Source organism: Marmota flaviventris, chromosome 9 (assembly GCF_047511675.1).
Source record: "Marmota flaviventris isolate mMarFla1 chromosome 9, mMarFla1.hap1, whole genome shotgun sequence".
In the NCBI taxonomy this organism is placed as follows: Eukaryota; Metazoa; Chordata; class Mammalia; order Rodentia; family Sciuridae; genus Marmota; species Marmota flaviventris.
Window position 1 is genome coordinate 62221948 of NC_092506.1, and position 18711 is coordinate 62240658.

Consider the following 18711-nt stretch of genomic DNA (forward strand, 5'->3'; position numbering starts at 1 on the left):
GAGAACCTGTTTCAAAAATAAAAAATTAAAAAAAAAAATGGAACTGGAGGTGTATCTCAGTGGTAGAGCACCCATAGGTTCAATACCTCCAGAACCATACACACATACACACACACACACAAAAAAAAGGAAGAAGATATGGTCTGGGGGGATGTGTAGCATGGTAGTGTACTCACTTGGAGTATACTTACCTTGCATGTGCAAGTCCCTGGATTTGATCCTCAGTACCCCTAAAAAAATAAAACAAAAACAATAACAAAAAGCAAGGATATAGTTATTTCTTGCCATTTAGAAGCTTACAGTCTTGTAAGAAATAATTTTGGGGCTGGGTTTGTGGCTCAGTGGTAGAATGCTTGCCTAGCATGTGTGAGGCATTGGGTTGGATTCTCAGTGCCACATATAAATAAATGAATAAAATAAAGGTCCATCAACATCTAAAAAATTGAAAAAAAAAAGAAATATTTTTTCTCTCAAGAATAATACAGTGAGCACTTATTCAATACCCACCACTTAGATTTAGCTATCAATATTTTGTCATGTTAACCTTCCTTATCAGATATGATATTTCATCCCTAAATGTTTCAGCATGCATAGGACATTCTCTGTGTTCTGTTGAAGAAACATAATGCCATTATCTCTCTCAAAAAAAGTTAATAATAATGCCATAATATCATCTAGCATTCTATCCATTTTCTCATTTGTCCTTCAAATTTCTTTTCTGATTGAAATTTCACACTTTGCATTTTGCCATTTGTCACTGTTAATCTAAAACAGTTCTGCCACTTTTCTTCTCTGATAATAGTGATTTTTTTTTTTTTTTTAATACTGAGGATTGAATTTTGGGCCTTACACCTGATGGACAGGTGTTCTGGTTATCACTAAAAAACCCAGCCCAGCAGTGTTTTTTTTTGTTGTTGTTGTTTTTTTTAAACAGTTCTGGGGATTGAACCCATGGGCAGTCTGCCACTGGGCTACATCCCCAGTCCTTTTAACTTTTATTTTGAACAGGGTATTGCTAAGTTTCCCAGGTTGGCCTTGAATTTGCCATTCTCTTGCCTCAGCCTGAAGAGTCACTGGAATTATTGGCATGTACCACCATGCCAAGTCCAACAGTGATGTTTTTGATGAGACTTGACTATTTATCTTAAAGAATATCCTTTCTTCTGATTTGTCTATTTATTTTCTCATGGCATGGCATAACATGTTCTTCTGCCCCCTTCCTACAAACTGGAAGTTAGATCTAAAAGCTTTAGTTCCAACAGTTTTAGAAAGAAAACATCATAGCTGATACTCTGAATTTTATATTGCATCCTATCAGGAGAATTTTTAAAAACTAAGAATATATGATTATAAAATTAAAAAGCAGGGCTGGGGATGTGGCTCAAAAGGTAGTGTGCTCACCTGGCATGCGTGCGGCCCGGGTTCGATCCTCAGCACCACATACAAAGATGTTGTGTCTGCCGAAAACTAAAAAATTTAAAAAAAATATTAGAAAAATAAAAATAAAAAAATAAAAAGCAGCCAGGTGTGGGGGCACTGTAGTTCCAGTTGTTCAGGAGGCTGGGGTAGGAGGGTCATAAGTTTGAGGCCAGAATCAGCAACTCAGCAAGACCTTGTCTCAAAATGTAGAAAGGGCTGGGGATAACATTCAGTGGTAAAGCACACCTGGGTTCAGTCGCCATTAATGAAAAAAAAAAAAGAAAGTAAAAAGCATTTCTTTTTGTGAATATGGAGAACACATCCGCACCCACACCACACTCAGGAAGAAACTAAAAAAGAAGATTATTATGTAACATTTTGTCATATATCTTTTTTAAAAAAATGCTTTTTTAGTTGTAGATGGACACAATAACTTTATTTAATTTACTTATTATTGTGTGGTGCTGAGAATTGAACCCAGTGCCTCATATGTGCTAGGCGAGTGATCTACCAATGAACCACAAGCCCAGCCCCCCTTGGCATATATCTTAACAGGTTGCTTGCTCTTTTTCTGTCACAACATATTGTATTTTTTTCCCTTATTCTGTGTGTGTGTTATAATAATGGAAACATTATTATAACCTTCTCTTTTGGGGGGGGGGGGCTACCAGGGATGGAACTCAGGGGCACTTGACCACTGAGCCACATCCCTGTCCTTATTTTGTATTTTATTAGAGACTGGGTCTCACTGAGTTGCTTAGCGCCTTGCTAAATTGCTGAGGCTGGCTTTGAACTCGTGATCCTCCTGCCTCCACCTCCTGAGTGGCTGGGATTACTGGCATGAGCCACCATGTCCAGCCTAATCTTCTATTTTTCACTTTATCTATGGTGAACATATTTATACTAAAAAATATCTACATTATTATTTTGAATGGCTGCATTTGAATGGGGGCAAGATTTTGAGTTTGAACATGTTGAATTGGAGTGCCTTTGAGGGTATTAAGTAGGACACTGGAAATGCTGATTCTTAGTTCAAACTGTAGGTCTGGATTGAAACTATAAGTTTGGAAGTCATCATTTTGTTGATTTTAATTGCAGCCATGAGAGTGAATAAGATCACCTAAGGAGAAAAGACAGAGGATGGATTAGTAGATCCTGAGAAAAATGGCTAATGAAGAAAGATGGAAAAAAACAGGATAGTATAGTTTCCCGGCAGGCAGGAGGAGTGTTTTGGGAAGGAAAGAGTGGTCAACTATGTCACAGTTTCAATTTCTTGTGCTGAGAGACCAGGAAAGATATGAGTGTAACAATATTGTATGCATTTTAACAACATAGAGATCATTGGTGACCTTAGGGAGAGCAGTCTGTGTAGATGGAATGGGTGGAATGAGTTGACAAGTGAATGAAAGTTCAGGAGTTAGAGAAAGCCACTATAAACAATGTTAAGAAGTGAGATTGAATTGGAAAAGAGATTCAGGAGCTGGAGAGGGATATGGGGTTGAGGGAAGGATTTGTGTGTGTCTGTGTGTGTGTGTGTGTGTGTGTGTGCGCGCGTGTGCGCGCGCGCTGCATGCACATGCATGTGGTTGTTTTTATTAATTTAATTTGAAAGTTAAATCTGTAGAAAAGTAAAAATGGTCATATGTTCAAAAACCCCTGTATTGGGAACTATTAACATTTTGTCAGATTTTTGTTGTCTTTTTTTATTTTTGTATTAAAAACAAAACAACAAGGGTTATATTCAAATCTTCTTTATTCCCTTTCCTTAGACTCATCTCTTTTCCTTAAACCAGAGGCAAACTTTGTTTAGAACAAATAAATATTCTGAGGAAGGATTTTTTAAAAAATTACTATTTAAATTATCAACTTTTAAAAATATGAAATTGGAGAAGGGTAGGGAAGAATGAAGGAACTTCGGATTGTGCAGAGGGGCATGAGGGGAAGGGTGAAGCAGTGGGAATGGGAAGGAGGAGGATAGAATGATAGAATGAGACAGACATTATTACCCTATATACATGTATGATCACAATATTGGAATGACTCAGCACCATGTACAGCCAGAGGAATGAGAAGTTATACTCCATTTGTGTACAATGTGTCAAAATATATTCTATTATGTATAACTAGTTAGAACAAATTTAAAAATATGAAATGGATACATGGTAAAAGTACATATAAATGAAACAAAAACAGAATAAGATGAAAAATTAAATATTCTTTGTCTTTCCCAGTCAGTAGTAGCTGCTGATATAAGTTTCTTATATATCTTATGTATGTGTGTGCTGGGGATTGAATCCAGCATCTTGCACATTCTAAGCATGTACTTTACCACTGAGCTATTTTATTTTCCTTTAAATGGGTGGTCCATCTGGAATTAGAAGCTTTTTCCCAAAAATGGCTAGTGACTTGTTTCAACATTTATTCATTTTTTTCCTATTGGTTTGACTGTACTCAGGAGTCCTTCTCGTATGTCTTTCAGGAAAGTTTAATGCACATGTGAAGATATATATTGTGTCTATGTATGACAGTGTCTTAATGCTGGACACTTAGGTTATTTTTAGTTTTTTGCTACTTCAAAATATGCTGCAACAACCATTTACATATACTTTTTAAACTGTGTCTCTACATTTATAAGATAAATTCCTGGAACTGCAATTTCTGAGTCAATGGATTATGAATTAAGAACTTTGGTAAGTATAACAAGATTGCTCTTTAGAAAACTATTAATTTATATTTGTATTTTGTGGCCCAAATCGACTTTTACAAAGCATTTTATTTAATTTTTTTGCTCGTGAAATATTATGTCACATTGGTTTTTTTTAATATTTTATTTTTTAGTTGTAGTTGGACACAATACCTTTATTTTATTTTTATGTGGTGTTGAGGATCGAACCCAGTGCCCCGTATGTGCTAGGCAAGCGCTATACCACTGAGCCCCAGCCCCAGCCCCATGTCACATTGTTTTAATTTGCATTTTTTGAGAGTTTGTCATTTTTTCATATGTTTATTGGTCATTTTAATTTTAATTTCTTTCCCTATGAATTGCCTGTTTTTTTTATATATATATATATATATATATATATATATATATATATATATATATATATATAAAATATGTATATATATATATATGTATGTGTATATATGTATGTATGTATATATATGTATATATAGTATATATATATATACACACACATATATATTTAATATTTTTAGCTGTAGATGGATGCAATATCTTTATTTTATTAATTTTTTATGTGATGCTGAGAATTGAACCCAGTGTTTTACACATGCTAGGCAAGCACTCAACCACTGAGTCACAGCCCCAGGCCAGACTGTTTATATTTTTTGCTCATTGTTCTATTGAACTGTTTACTTTTTAATTTTTGATTTGTAAGAACTTTTAATATAGTTTTTATATATTAATGAAATTATTATTTTTATATTTTATATGTTTTATATTTTTGCCAGCCACCTTCCCTTCACTTTGATTTTTGCAGAAATTTTACATTTTTATATAGTTAAGAGGTAATCTTTGATTTCTAGATTTTCTTTCATGCTTAGAAAGATCTTCTCTACTCCAAGATTATTTTAAAAAATCTTTCATGTTATCTTCTGGTATTTTCTTTTCCTTTAAATAGGTGGTCCATCTGTAATTAGAAGCTTTTCCCCCAAAATGGGTAGTGAGTTGTTTCAACATTTATTAAATTTTTTCCTATTGGTTTAAGAATGTTACCTTTATTATATACTAAGCTTTCATATAGATCTGGGACTATTTTTTAACTTTGTTTCATTGTTCTGTATGTTGGATGTCAGTATCAAACTGCTTGTTAGTTACAGTACATAGCTTTTTTTAAAATAATTTTTTAAGTTGTTGGTAGACCTTTATTTATTTGCATGTGGTGCTGAGAATCAAACCCAGTGCCTCACTCATGCCAGGCAAGTGTGCTACCACTGAGCCATAACCCCAGCCCCCTGTACATAGTTTTGTTGTATATATTAGTATCTATTTGCTACCTAATTCTGAGGTTGTTTTTTTTTTTTTTGCTTATTTTATTTTTTATTTTTTAAAATTTGTTCTAGTTAGTTCTGCATGACAGTTGAATGCATTTTGACACATTGTACACAAATGGATCACAATTTCTCATTCCTCTGGCTGTACATGGTGCTGAGTCACAACAGTAGTGTAATCATACATGTATATAGGGTGTATATATATATATATATATATAGTGTGTGTGTGTATATATATATATATATATATATATATATATATATATATATATATTATAATATATATATGTAGTCTGTCTCATTCTACCACCCAGTTGTTTTGTTTTTAAAGCTGAGATCAAATGGCATGTAAAGTGCCATTGAAATAGATCTAATAGGGATCTTTTAAAAAAAATGGTAGGGGATAATTGCATTATATACTCAAAAATTTCCTATTTGGAAAAATTTAAGTTATGTCCAAAATTTTGCAGTGTAAACAACACTATGAAGAACATCCTTGTACACTAATTTTTGTGCCCTTGTCTGATTTATTTAGGATACATTTCTAAAAGTAGAACTCTTGGGTCAAGGAAATGTATATTTTTAGAACTATTGATGTATAGTACCAAATTGTTCGCCAGAAAGATTGCATCATTTAATATTACTTTGATATTTGAGAATCTTTTCATATACTCATCAACACTAAGTATTATTACTTTTAATATTTACTAATATAAGTTTTAAAAGACTATTTGTGGTTTGTGTGCCTTTACTTATTAGTTGGTTCAACATATATTACTGGCCATTTATCCTTTTCTTTGTTCTTTTTAAGTTGTGCTCAGGAAATACCAGTCCCTAGAGGGCTTCAAGGCCCAGAATAACTTTAAAAAAAAATATTTTTAATTGTAGATGGATACAATATCTTTATTTGTTTATTTTTATGTGATACTGAAGATCAAACCTAGTGCCTTACACTGCTAGGCAAGTGCTCTACTACTGAGCCACAACCCCAGCCCTATGGCCCAGAATAACTTAACCACTGTTGGCTTGCCAAGGTAATTTTACTTGAGAGAAGATAGCATTGTTGGCTTTTTTAATTTGTTTTACCCCAACCCTGCCATTTTTCATATATATATATATATTTTTTGGCGGGGGGTGCATGGGGTGGTGGCGGGGATATTGCATATTAAACCCAGGGCCTCATGCTTGCTAGGGAAGTGGTGTACCACTAAGTCACATTCCTAGCCCCTTCATATGTTCTTTTTTTTTAGAGAGAGAGAGAATTTTTTTAATATTTATTTTTTAGTTTTCGGTGGATACAACATCTTTGTTTTATTTTTATGTGGTGCTGAGGATCAAACCCAGTGCCCCGCGCATGCCAGGCGAGCGTGCTACTCGCTTGAGCCAACATCCCCAGCCCCTATGTTCTTTAGGATATCTTTAACACCGGAAATTTTCAAATTGAATTATAAGATATTCAGAAAAGAAGAGTAGAGAGCAGTACCCTAATTTTACATTTATTTGTCTACTCTGTGTATATATGGGCCATGGGTACCATTCCTGCTGCCTCTGTTTATGGGCCATGTGGATAGTTAGGTTTGCACATGGATGGGCCATGTGTTAGATTTGCGCCCCTGTGACCAAATACTTGACAAGAACAACTTAGAGGAGAGAAAGTTTATTTTGGGGTTCACGGTTTCAGAGGTGTCATCCATAGATGACTGAATTCATAGCTCTAGGCCTAAGGAGAGGCAGCAGGTCAGGGCCAAAAGACATGGCAGAAGAAAACTGCTCACTTCATGGCATCCAGGAAGCAGAAAGAGGAGGGTGGTAGGGGCCGAAGGCAGATGAACTCCTGGGTTCCAGCAGCCTCCTCTAGCCACCCACCACCTGCCTACAGTTACCAGCCAGTCAGTCCATTCAAACTAGTATGAACTGATTAGATTACAGCTCACAATCCAGTCATTTTACCTATGAACATTATTGCATGAACACAGGAGCTTTTGGGAGTTACCTCATATCTAAGCCATAAATAGGCCTGGTACTGATAACCATATTTTTCTTATTAATGTAAGCACAGTAGACAGGTAGAAGTAAATATATTAAAAAAGGTCTGAAGAGGCTAAAAATGAGTAGTACTTAGAGTGCTCTTATCACAGTGTGAGCAAAAAGGTAGAGTCAGAGAGACATGGTATATTCAAATCCAAGTCATTAGAACTAAAAGGAGTATGAATAATTTTTGAAGGAAAAAAGTGGGCAGCTGCAGGGAGAAATTTGCCAAGGGCAAATCATTGCAGATTATCTTCTTAAACTAACTCAAGAACCGTTTATGGGGGCTGAGGTTGTGGCTCAGTGGTAGAGTGCTTGCCTAGCATGTGTGAAACTCTGGGTTCGATTCTAAACAACACATAAACAAACAAACAAATAAATAAAATAAAGATATGTGCTCAATACAAGTAAAAAGAACCATTCATGGTGTTTTTAAATTTTTATTTATTTATTTATTTATTTATTTTAATGTATACTAACAGCATACATCATTTGCCAGGTTCTTGCATTCTCTCTGCCCTTGAGGGACTTATAGTCTAATGGATAGAGACAATATCCTGTAATTAGAGTTTTGGCTGGGGTTATCCCAGTTTTTTCCCCCTTTCCCTACCTGCATAGCCCTGCTAAAATCTAAAATTGTTTGTTCCTTTTTCGAAAGGGAAATAATTAAACAAAGTTGTCTATTCCCATTCTAGATTGACAGGTTTAATTCTTAGTTTAGAAAACAAGGATATTGAAGGACAGTTCTCTCTGGCATATATACAGGGAAAAGAAGCCAAGTGGGAGAAATCAGTATCTTGTAATTGTGGTAACTGAAAGTTTTTCAAAGCCTCTTTTTGAGATATGAGGTTTTGTGTCTTTGTCAGTGAAGAGTGCTCTTTTTTCTCATGAGGTTGCAATGTTAAAGTGACTGAAGGAAACCCAGCTTAATGACTCAAGCAAGGGGAAAGAATCCAGTTGAATTTACAGGAAATCAGAGGCTTTCAAACTTACACATTTTACAATTAAAACAACTGGATAATTAAACAGTTTAACCACTGGTAATTTGAAACAAACCTTTCATTTAAGGGGGAAAATGGTTAATTTAACAGTGGTTTGAACCAGCTTTTTAATTAACCAGCTGCTCTAATTATAGCAATTGCCCAAACTGAATTTGAAAATGTCTCCTTGCCAAGGAATTCCTGCAGATGAGACTGAGTCAAGCATTTGCGGCCCTTTCAACTTCAGATGTATCATCATCTCAAAGATCAGTTTTCCTTCTGCTTTCTGAAATCACTGGTGGATGATTGAATTTTTATGTACTTAAAGAGGGTGACTAGCAACTCTGAATTCTTTTTTCCTTTTGTACTGGGGATTGAACCCAGGGGCACTTAACCACTAAGCCACATCTCCAGCCCTTTTTATAGTTGTAGATGGACAGAATGCCTTTATTTTATTATTTTGATGTGGTGCTAAGGATCAAACCTAGTGCCTCACACATGCTAGGCAAGCGCTCTACCACTGAGCTACAATCCCAGGCCCATCCCTAGCCCTTTTTATTTTCAGACAAGGTCTCACCAAGTTGGTTAGGCCTTGCAAAGTTTCTGAGGCTGGCCTCAAACGTTCAATCCTCCTGTCTTAGCCTCCTAAGTTGCTGGGAATACAGATGTGTGCCACCATGCCATGCTTGAATTCTCTTTTCTATTTACACAAAATGTTTTATTATATAATTCAGGCATGAGAGCTATTATAGTGAGGTAAACTCTTGATCTTTGTATGGTTAGGGCAGCAGAAGAGTTTCACAGAGATGGTGATATTTGAGCTGACCTCAGAGACTGTGTAGAATTTCACTGTTAGAGAGGTACAATCCTTGAGTAAGGGAACAGCTCAGGAAGACAAAGAGACAAGAAAACTTCAGTTTTTATACAGAGTAACAAGTGTAGCTCTTTGGCTGAAGAACAGGATTCTAAAGATCTAGGAGAGTAGGAGAATGAGATGAAATAGACCTTAGAATCAAGGTTCTTAAATGCTTACCTAAAACTTCCCACTTTCGGTAGTGGAAAACCATCAAACATTGAAAAATATAGCGAAGACTACCTCTGTTTCATTCATTGTTATTTTTGTAATGTCAAACAAGTATTAAGTACTTTAAAAATATGTATGTGTGGGCTGGGGATGTGGCTCAAGCGGTAATGCGCTCGCCTGGCATGCGCGGGGCGCTGGGTTCGATCCTCAGCACCACAGAAAAATAAAATAAAGATGTTGTGTCCACCAAAAAATGAAAAAATAAATATTAAAAAATTTAAAAATATGTATGTGCAGTATATAAATGGTTGAATTTATGAAACAACATAATTAGATTTGTATTTTAGAAGAATTTGTTAGTTCTAGGGAATGGAATGGGGTGCATGTGGGTACAGGGAGATCCACAACAATTACTTTGCTCCAGTTTCTAATTTCTCAACTCTTCCATTTATATTCCTTTTCCTCATTCCTTTCACACAGTAACCAGAAGGATCTTTGTAAAGCATACCAGGCATAAAGATTTCCTGTTTATTTCTTTTCAGGATGAAATCCAAACGCTTAATAAGGCCCAGCATTTTTGGTTCCAACCTACCACTCACTTTATTCTCTTTGGTGTGTCCCTCTCTCTTTGCTTCAGTCACACTGATGGTCTTTTTACTTCTTGAATATGCCTAGTTATTAAAAAATGCTGTTATTCACAAATTTCATCCTCCATTTTTTTTATCCAATAAACTATTTGCCTGTTAAATCCCCTATTTTTATTGTTTTGAATAGATAATACATCTACATGGAACTAAATTTAAAAGGTGCAAAAGAAACTAAAAAGTTAGTATCCTTTTTCTTCTAGCCACTTACTTTCTCCACCTGAGGATAATCACTGTTAACCATTTTCTTCTGAATTCTGGTCTCATTTCAAATGTCATTTTTTCAGAAACCTTTGCTGATATTCCATTCTAAAGTAGATATGCTTATTATGTTGTCATAGCTGTCTATTATTTCTTTATTTATCACTTATGACAATTTGTATTTTATATTTATTTTGTGACTATTCCACTAGTGATTCCACTAGGCTGTAAGCTCTAAAAACAGAGTTTTGTTGGCATTGTTCACTGTTGTATCCACATATCATAAGTATTCAATAATTAAACTCTTCCTAAGCCTTGGTTATTTCTCTAAGTTCATCTTTTAACATCCTGTTCCTCATGCTCTGCTTTGAAATTCTTTCTGGTTCTTCTCCTGGATTTCTCTTTGCTAAATCCTTCCTGTCCTTCAAGTTTTACTTAAAAACCATATGCTCCAAGAAGCCTTTCCTGATCCCTCGTCAGCTAAAGTGCTCCTCGCATGTGCAGGCCCTATCATATATAGCCCTTATCACCCGATATTGATGTACTCTTCGTCTCCCTAGGTGATAGGTTCTGTATTGCATGGACTTTGTTCATTGTTTCAACTCTGGCTTCTGGGGTAGTGCTTGGTACCAGTCAGATCTCCACACATAGTAGGTTAGTTGTATACTGCATAGTTTCACAATTCGCGTGTATCATTTACATAGCTCTGATTGTACAATTGTCACTGGCTACCTGGATGCATGATAATAAGTATTCATTGAGTGAGCGAACATACTTTAGAGAGTTCATTGCTTTTTAGGACGTCATATTTTGAGATAGTAAAATCGTGTTAGCTAGGACTCATTTTCAAGGTTCTGGTCTGAGGATCATCATGTCCCCATCAAGGAAATTTTGATATCAGCCTCTTGGGTGGGCCCCAGGTTGAAGGATCTAGAGCTCAAAGCCTCAAAGGTCTTATGTTCAGAGAGATACAATTGAGGCAGCAGCCAAGGACATACCTCATTTATGTTCATTACTCTTTGGGAACTTCTAGCTGAAAACACCTCCCTCAGGTTGGTGTGGTGGTACATGCCTGTAATCCCAGCTACTCAGGAAGCTGGCCCAAGTTTGAAGCCAGCTCACCAGCTTAGCAAGGAAAGAAAGATCTCCTTCTTCTTGCATGGTAAACTCTTGTTCCTCTTTTAAGAACACAGCTATTATGTCTTCTGAACCTATTCCCCTGCACCCTACACCCCTACCCCAAAAGCAAAGTTAATTGTCCCTTCCTTTGTGTACCTACAACATTGCCCACATCTCTATTAAAGTAATTTGTAGGGCTGGTATTGTGGCTCAACGGTAGAGCGCTTGCCTAGCACGTGCGAGGCCCTGGGTTCAATCCTCAGCACCACATATAAATAAATAAAATAAAGGTTTTGTGTCCAACTATAACTAAAAAATAAATATTTAAAAAATAATTTGTATACCATAAGGTATACAAATCCTCATCCTTCCTGAGGAGACCTTGAATGTTTCAAAAAAAAGTAGCATATTTGATTTACCTTTGTAACGTCCCAGTGTTTACACAATTGTTGGCATGTAATTGTAAATATGGACTAGTCCATAATCATGGAAAGGAACCAAGGGATATCTTGATAAAAGAATGTAGATTGTAAATTCAGGAAAGCCTTGAAACCAGGATTATCTCTGATTGACCTGGCACAGAACAGACCTCCTTGGAAGCCCATTTTAGGAAACAGCAGCCTAGCTGGGCATAGTGGTGCATACCTGTAATCCCAGTGACTCAGGAGGTTGCAGTAGGAGGATCGTGAGTTCCAGGCTAGCCTCAGCAATTTAGTGAAACCATATCTCAAAATAAAAAATAAAAAGAACTGGGGATGTAGCTCAGTGATTAAATGCCCCTGGATTCAATCCCTGGTACCAAATAACAACAATAGAAACAAAAAACAGGTACCTAAGAAACCTTTTCACTTGATGTCAGACTTCTCAATATAATTTTGTGTTACCACCTGACAGAGTGATGACCCTAAGGAGATGAAGACAGGATTACAGGAGCCAGAAGGAAAAGAAGCAGGAACCTAGGACGAGGACTTCTCCAGAGAGTAGAGACAGCAGAAAAGACAGGCAGACAAGCAGAGCTGTTCAGGGCTAGTTCCAGTGAATGGGAAGAGATAAGGAATGGAGACCAGAGCCAAGAAAGGTCAGATCTAGCCAGATTTTGTATTCTGGAAATTCAGTTGTTTTAATCTAATGGTTATGAACACTGGCTGTGCAGTCAGATAAACCTAGATTTAAATGGCAATTCTGCCTCTTTCTTCCTGGATCATTTGCTGGTCATTTTGTCTTTTTTTTTTTTTTTTTAGCTACCATTGCTTCTTTATTTGTAAATGAGGATAATAAGATTGAAAGGGAATGTTTGTATATGTAATATGTTTATATGAAAGCAAGAAGCAAGATGTGGTCAGCAAGTACTTCCTTAAAGGAAAATTTTGGTGGCACCTCTCTACCACAATAAATATGTATATAGGGATATTCTCTCTCTCTTTCTCTCTCTCTGGTACTGAGGATTGAGCCCAGGGGTGCTTTACCACTGGTCTTTTTTATTTTGAGATGGTCTTGCCAGGTTGCTTAGGCTGGCCTCAGCTTCCCAAATTGCTGAGATTACAGACATGTACCACCTCTCCCGGTTTAGGGATCCTCCTTTTTTAACCTAGTAGTAGCATGCATGTACACTATTCTGTACCTAAGTCTTTTGTTATTGTTGTTCAATATATTTTGGATATTGTTTTATATTAACACAAATAATTCAAATTGGATGATTTCTGTTTGTGATGCTGGGGATAGAACCCAGGAACTTGTGCATGTTATGCAGGTGCTGTACCACTGAACTACATCCCAGCAGTTCTATAAAATCTATAAATTTTATAGAACTTGGTGATTCTCTTCTTTGCTGAACATTTTTGCTACTTGCCTCTGTATCTATAAAGTCCCAACAAAAAATGTTATTGCCTATTAAGGAACAAGAAGAGATGAGAGCCCTATGAAAATGTATTTTGTTCTTCTATCCCCAATGAGTTTTGCAGGAGAGAATTTCTCAAAAGAAAGATGGGTGGTGGGAATTGGATATATTCCATGGGCTAAAAGGGGAGAAAAGGAGGGCAAATAGAATTTGTCTAGAATCAAGAAATACCTATGGTTATTTAAACAAACAAATTGCTCTCTGGCCCCAAATATTTTCAGTCCTTCAGTGGATAATTTGTCTCCTATCATATGATCTGTCAGTCCTTGGAAGAGCTTAGAAATAGGCTTGTTTTATTTTTTCTCTTTTAGGTGGCATTCTACTGACTACCAGCCGGCACTATAAGACAAAGCCCACTCATGGGATTGGAAGATATAAGCACCTAATTAAAGAACCAGAGGTAAGGGGTGAGGAGAGTCCATTAGCAAAGGGGATATGCAGCCTTTGCAAAGACTTGAAGATCATATATGCACAGGATGGGTAATATTGAAACTAGAAAGTAAGGGGAGTTGTCTCTTAGTTCTCTCATTATTTAATTTGGAATTATCCAGATTGAGATATTTCTTTAAGAGTCCAATCTTGTCCCTAGGCCAGATTATCAAACTAAAAAGAACGTGGTTTAGTTTTACTATTTGTGATTCATTCTTTCTTTCCTTTTTCTTTTTTTGGTACCAGGGATTGAATCCAAGGGCACTTAACCACTGAGCCACATCTCTACACCATTTTTATTTTATATCTTGAGACACGGTCTCCCTAAATTGCTTAGGGTCTTACTAAATTGCAAAGGCTGGCTTTGAACTGGTGATCCTCCTGCCTTAGCCTCCTGAGCCACTGGGATTATAGGCATGAGCCACCATGCCCAACTGTGTATATTACTATTTTTAAAATTTCAGTTATTGAGTATTATATACCAGGTGCTGTAACTACTATGTGCCAGGCTTTAAAAACATCATTTCATTTTACACTATTATAATTGATATGTTTAATTTTTTAATATGATTTTTTAGTTGTAGATGGATGCAGTACCTTTTATTTAACTTATTTATTTTTTAATGTGATGCTGAGGATCAAACCTAGTGCCTCATATGTGTGAGGCAAGTGCTGTGCCTCTGAGCCACAATCCCAGCCCAATATGTTTAATCCTCAGAATATTCTATGGTTGTTAAAGTCCCTGTTTGAGGAATCTAAGATGCAGCAAGATGAAATGACTTGCCCAAATGACTAGTGATTTCCAAAACTAGTATTTGCTCAGAATCCATCTAATGGTTTATGCTATTTCTATTTCATATGAATTCACTGTATTTAGCTTCACATTAACCTTTGCTGTAACAGATGGAGAAACTGAGGTCTAAGGTGGCCACTCAGTGTCATGGAGTGACTAAGCAGATAATTAAGATTTGAGTCCAGATTTTCTTTGGCTTTCATCTGAGTCTGGTACTCTTGATGCAGCCACAGGTTGTGCCACTTTGCCACCCCAATCAGAGCCAAGCCTTCTGTATATATGTGTGTGTGTCATTGAGTCATAAACATGCTCAAAGTTCATTATGAACTGTTCAGAGTGCCATCAGCAAATCATTCAAGTCCCAAATTGTAAATTTTATAATTTTTATCACCAAAACTTTTGGAAACTGAGTATGCTGCAGGGCATATCAGGCTTTTGGTCTGAGGATTAGGATGATGCAATTCCTTTCCAATTTTCTCACCCTAAAGAGTGCCACCTGTGGCTAGGAATGTGGCTCAGTGGTAGAATACTTGGAGTACTTGCCTAGCATGCAGGAGGACTTGGGTTAAATCCTTAGTATCACAAAGAGAGAGAGAGAGGGACAAAATAGTAATAGACATACTCTCATCTTTCACTTTGAAATCAGAGAGAGTCTGGGGTTGGGTTTACAGACCCACTTTCCAGCCCTGACTGGACATAAAGGGGTTACCTTTGCCATTTCCTTACTATTGTAACCTTATATATGTACATATATATACTTATATATTGTAACGTGTGTGTGTATGTGTGTGTAAAATAATGTGAACATTTCTGTATAAAAGTGATAATTTATCCCAGAGTCCATTTAGAGGTCCATAGTATAATACTGCAGGGTCTTAAGAATGGCTACCATAGGCCATCCCATAATAAATCCAGGCCAGTCATAGGAATGCGAAGGTTTGATGGTGGACAGTAGCCCATCTTTCCTACCACCTTTCTCCTAGCCTTCCTTCTTTTCTGCCTGGCTGTCTTCTATATGCAGTCAGTGTGGGCTTCCCAAAACACAGCCCTGTTTCATGTACATCCCTTGCAAAAATATCTTTAATAACTCCCTGTGGCATTCATGAAGGTGTGAACTCAGTAGGAACAAAGGAGGGGACGAATGTGAGAAAACTTGTGCAGGTAAAATTACAGAAACTAGAATCTGATGTTATATGCAGTTAAGCTCTTGCTGGCTATGCTGTGCCCTGGCTTAGAACTGAGCAATAATAATATAACAATGAGCTCCTGATGATGTGGATCAGTCCAGACAAATCTAGGCCATCATGGAAAAGCAAGTGAGATGCCCAGAGGGACACTGGAATCAGCTTTCTTTCTCTGTTCACCCAAAACAACACCTTTGAAGAGCCCTGGGATTTTCCTTAATTAGAAAAGCCTTCTAGGACTTCAGGGAAGTTCCTCTCTTCTCTGTTGGAAAATTTTAGCCTCTCCCCATTGCATTCAGACTTTAGAATTCTTCACAACTCAACTGCAGTGCTGTCACAGTGAGAAGTCCTGTTGTTGTATTTGGCCATGGGCGTGGTGGGCTATGAACAAGAGAGAACAAGGCCCTGCACCTTGATGACTGATCTCTCCAGAAATTGGCTTCTCACTCACAGCAAGGTCTAGCACCCTGGTCTGGTCACCATTGTTAAAAACTTTACTAATACAGCTGGGTGTGGTGGCACATGCCTGTATTCCCAGAAACTTGGGAGGGTGAGGCAGGAGGACTGCAAGTTCCGGAACAACCTCCGTGACTTAGTGAGACCTTGTCTCAAAATAAAAAGAGTTTGGGATGGGCTGGGGCTATAGCTCAGTGGCAGAGAGCTTGCCTAGCATGCGTGAAGCATTGGGTTCTATCCTTAGCACCGCATACAAAACTGAACAAATAAAGGCATGCTGTCCATCTACAACTATAAAAAAAATTTTTTTTAAGGCGGGGTGGGGTTGTAGCTGAATAATAAAACACCCCTGTCTACCCCTTCCCACCACCTCTGCAAAACAAACAAACAAACAAAAAAACAACTTTAGTGGATGGGTCTGGGCTTTATGCTGTCTGCCTGTGTGACTCTGGAAGACATTCTCAGTCTCTCCTGGCTTTATATTCTGTCCACACAAAATGAAGAACCAGGACAAAAATCTCTCCCCCCACCCCATCTCCCTCTCTCCCCAGCACTGGGGCTCAAACCCTGTGTAAATTAATGTTTATTGAGTGTTTAAATATGTGTTACAGATTTACATATAGTATTTTGTTCAATTCTCAGAACATCCCTTCGAGATCAGGTCTGTTGTCAGTATTACTAGCCTTGTGAATGGAATATTTGTGTATCTTCCCCCTGCTAATGCAAACTGGGTTCCTGCTGTCTTCGGCTGACCTGGAGACCATTCCAGATGCTCTGGCAGCCCGTAGGCTGTTGGCTCCTAGATAGAGGTGGCTTAAGACATAAGTAGAGACAGATTTTTTTTTCTTTCGCCCACTTTTTTTTTGTTGTTGTTTGTTTTGTTAGGTGTTGGGGATTGAAACCAAGGTCTGAGCATGCACTTTATCACTCAGCTACATCCCCAGTGCCCATTTTCTCTTTAAAAAAGTATTTCTGTCAATAGTAAGACTAAATAAATCTCCAATTATTAGGACAATATGGCATTGTCTCAGGGGCTGGGGTTGTGGCTCAGTGGTAGAGCGCTTGTCTAGAACGTGCAAAGCCCTGGGTTTGATCCTCAGCACCACATAAAAATAAATAAAAATAAAATAAAGGCATAGTGTCCAACTACAAATATTTTTTAAAAACATATGGCATTGTCTCAGGATAGACAAATTGTCCAAGGGAATAAAATAAAGACTACAGGAATAGATCCACATATCTATTGACACTTAGGACACTTAGTATATGACGGGTGATACTGCAATACAGAGGTACTCCATCATTTGGGCTGGATGATTATGAGGAAAAAAAAATTACTTTTTTTTTTTTTTTTTTTATACCAGGGGTTGATCCTCAGGGACACTTAACCACTGAGACACATCCCTACCCCTTTTTTTCATTTTATTTAGAGACAGGGTCTTACTGAGTTGCTGAGACTGGCTGTGAACTCTAAATCCTCCTGCCTCAGACTCCTGAGCTACTGGAATTTCTAGCACCTCTTCACCCGGCAAAAAGTGACTCTTGATTCCTGTTTCAAACTATACACAAAAATCACTTAAAAATGGATTATAGGCTGAGGGTGTAGTTCAGTGGTAGAGATGTGCTTAGCTTGCACAGGTCCCTAGTTTCAATCATGAGCACCAAAAAAAAAAAAAAGCAATCATAGATCTAAGTGTAAATGTTAAAATAAAGCTACTAGAGCCAGGTGCATTGCCACGTGCCTGTAATTCCAACAGCTAGGGAGGCTGAGGCAGGAGGATTGTGAGTTCAAAGCCAGCCTCAGCAACAGGGAGGTGCTAAGCAACTTGGCGAGACCCTGTCTCTAAATAAAATACAAAATAGGGCTAGGGATGTGGCTCAGTGGTCGAGTGCCCCTGAGTTTAACCCATGGTACCCGCCCCCCAATAAATAAATAAATAAAGCTGCTGGAAGATAAGATAGAAGAATATCTTCATTGTCTTAAGGTAAGCAAAGATTTCTTAAACCAGACATAAAGTCACTATAAACATAAAAGAAAAAATGAATAAATTGGACTACATTAAAATAAGAACTTTCATCAAGATACAAAATAGTAAAAAGGAAAGCTAGAGAGAAAGCAAAGATATTTGCATATACATGCAAGTGATTATGCCTAGACTATATGAAGAACCTGTATAAATCAATAAGAGAAAGACAACTCAATTTTTTTTTTAATATTTATTTTTTAGTTTTTGGCGGACACAACATCTTTGTTTGTATGTGGTGCTGAGGATCGAACCCGGGCCGCACACATGCCAGGCGAGCGTGCTACCGCTTGAGCCACATCCCCAGCCCCTGACAACTCAATTTTTTTTTTTTTTTAATATTTATTTTTTAGTTTCCAGTGGATACAACATCTTTGTTTGTATGTGGTGCTGAGGATCGAACCCGGGCCGCACGCATGCCAGGCGAGCGCGCTACCGCTTGAGCCACATCCCCAGCCCTACAACTCAATTTTTAACATGAACAAAGTGGTTAGTTCAG

The 18711-nt window shown here is 37.3% G+C and overlaps 1 protein-coding gene across 1 annotated transcript in view; it reads left to right on the plus strand.

Annotated features, from left to right (window-relative positions):
* Mrpl48 (mitochondrial ribosomal protein L48) overlaps positions 1 to 18711 on the plus strand; it is a 55468-nt gene that overhangs the window by 16649 nt on the left and 20108 nt on the right. Inside the window, exon 4 of the mRNA XM_027942722.2 lies at positions 13638 to 13726. Coding sequence (XP_027798523.1) covers positions 13638 to 13726 — 89 coding nt within the window. The remainder of the gene's footprint in view (positions 1 to 13637; positions 13727 to 18711) is intronic.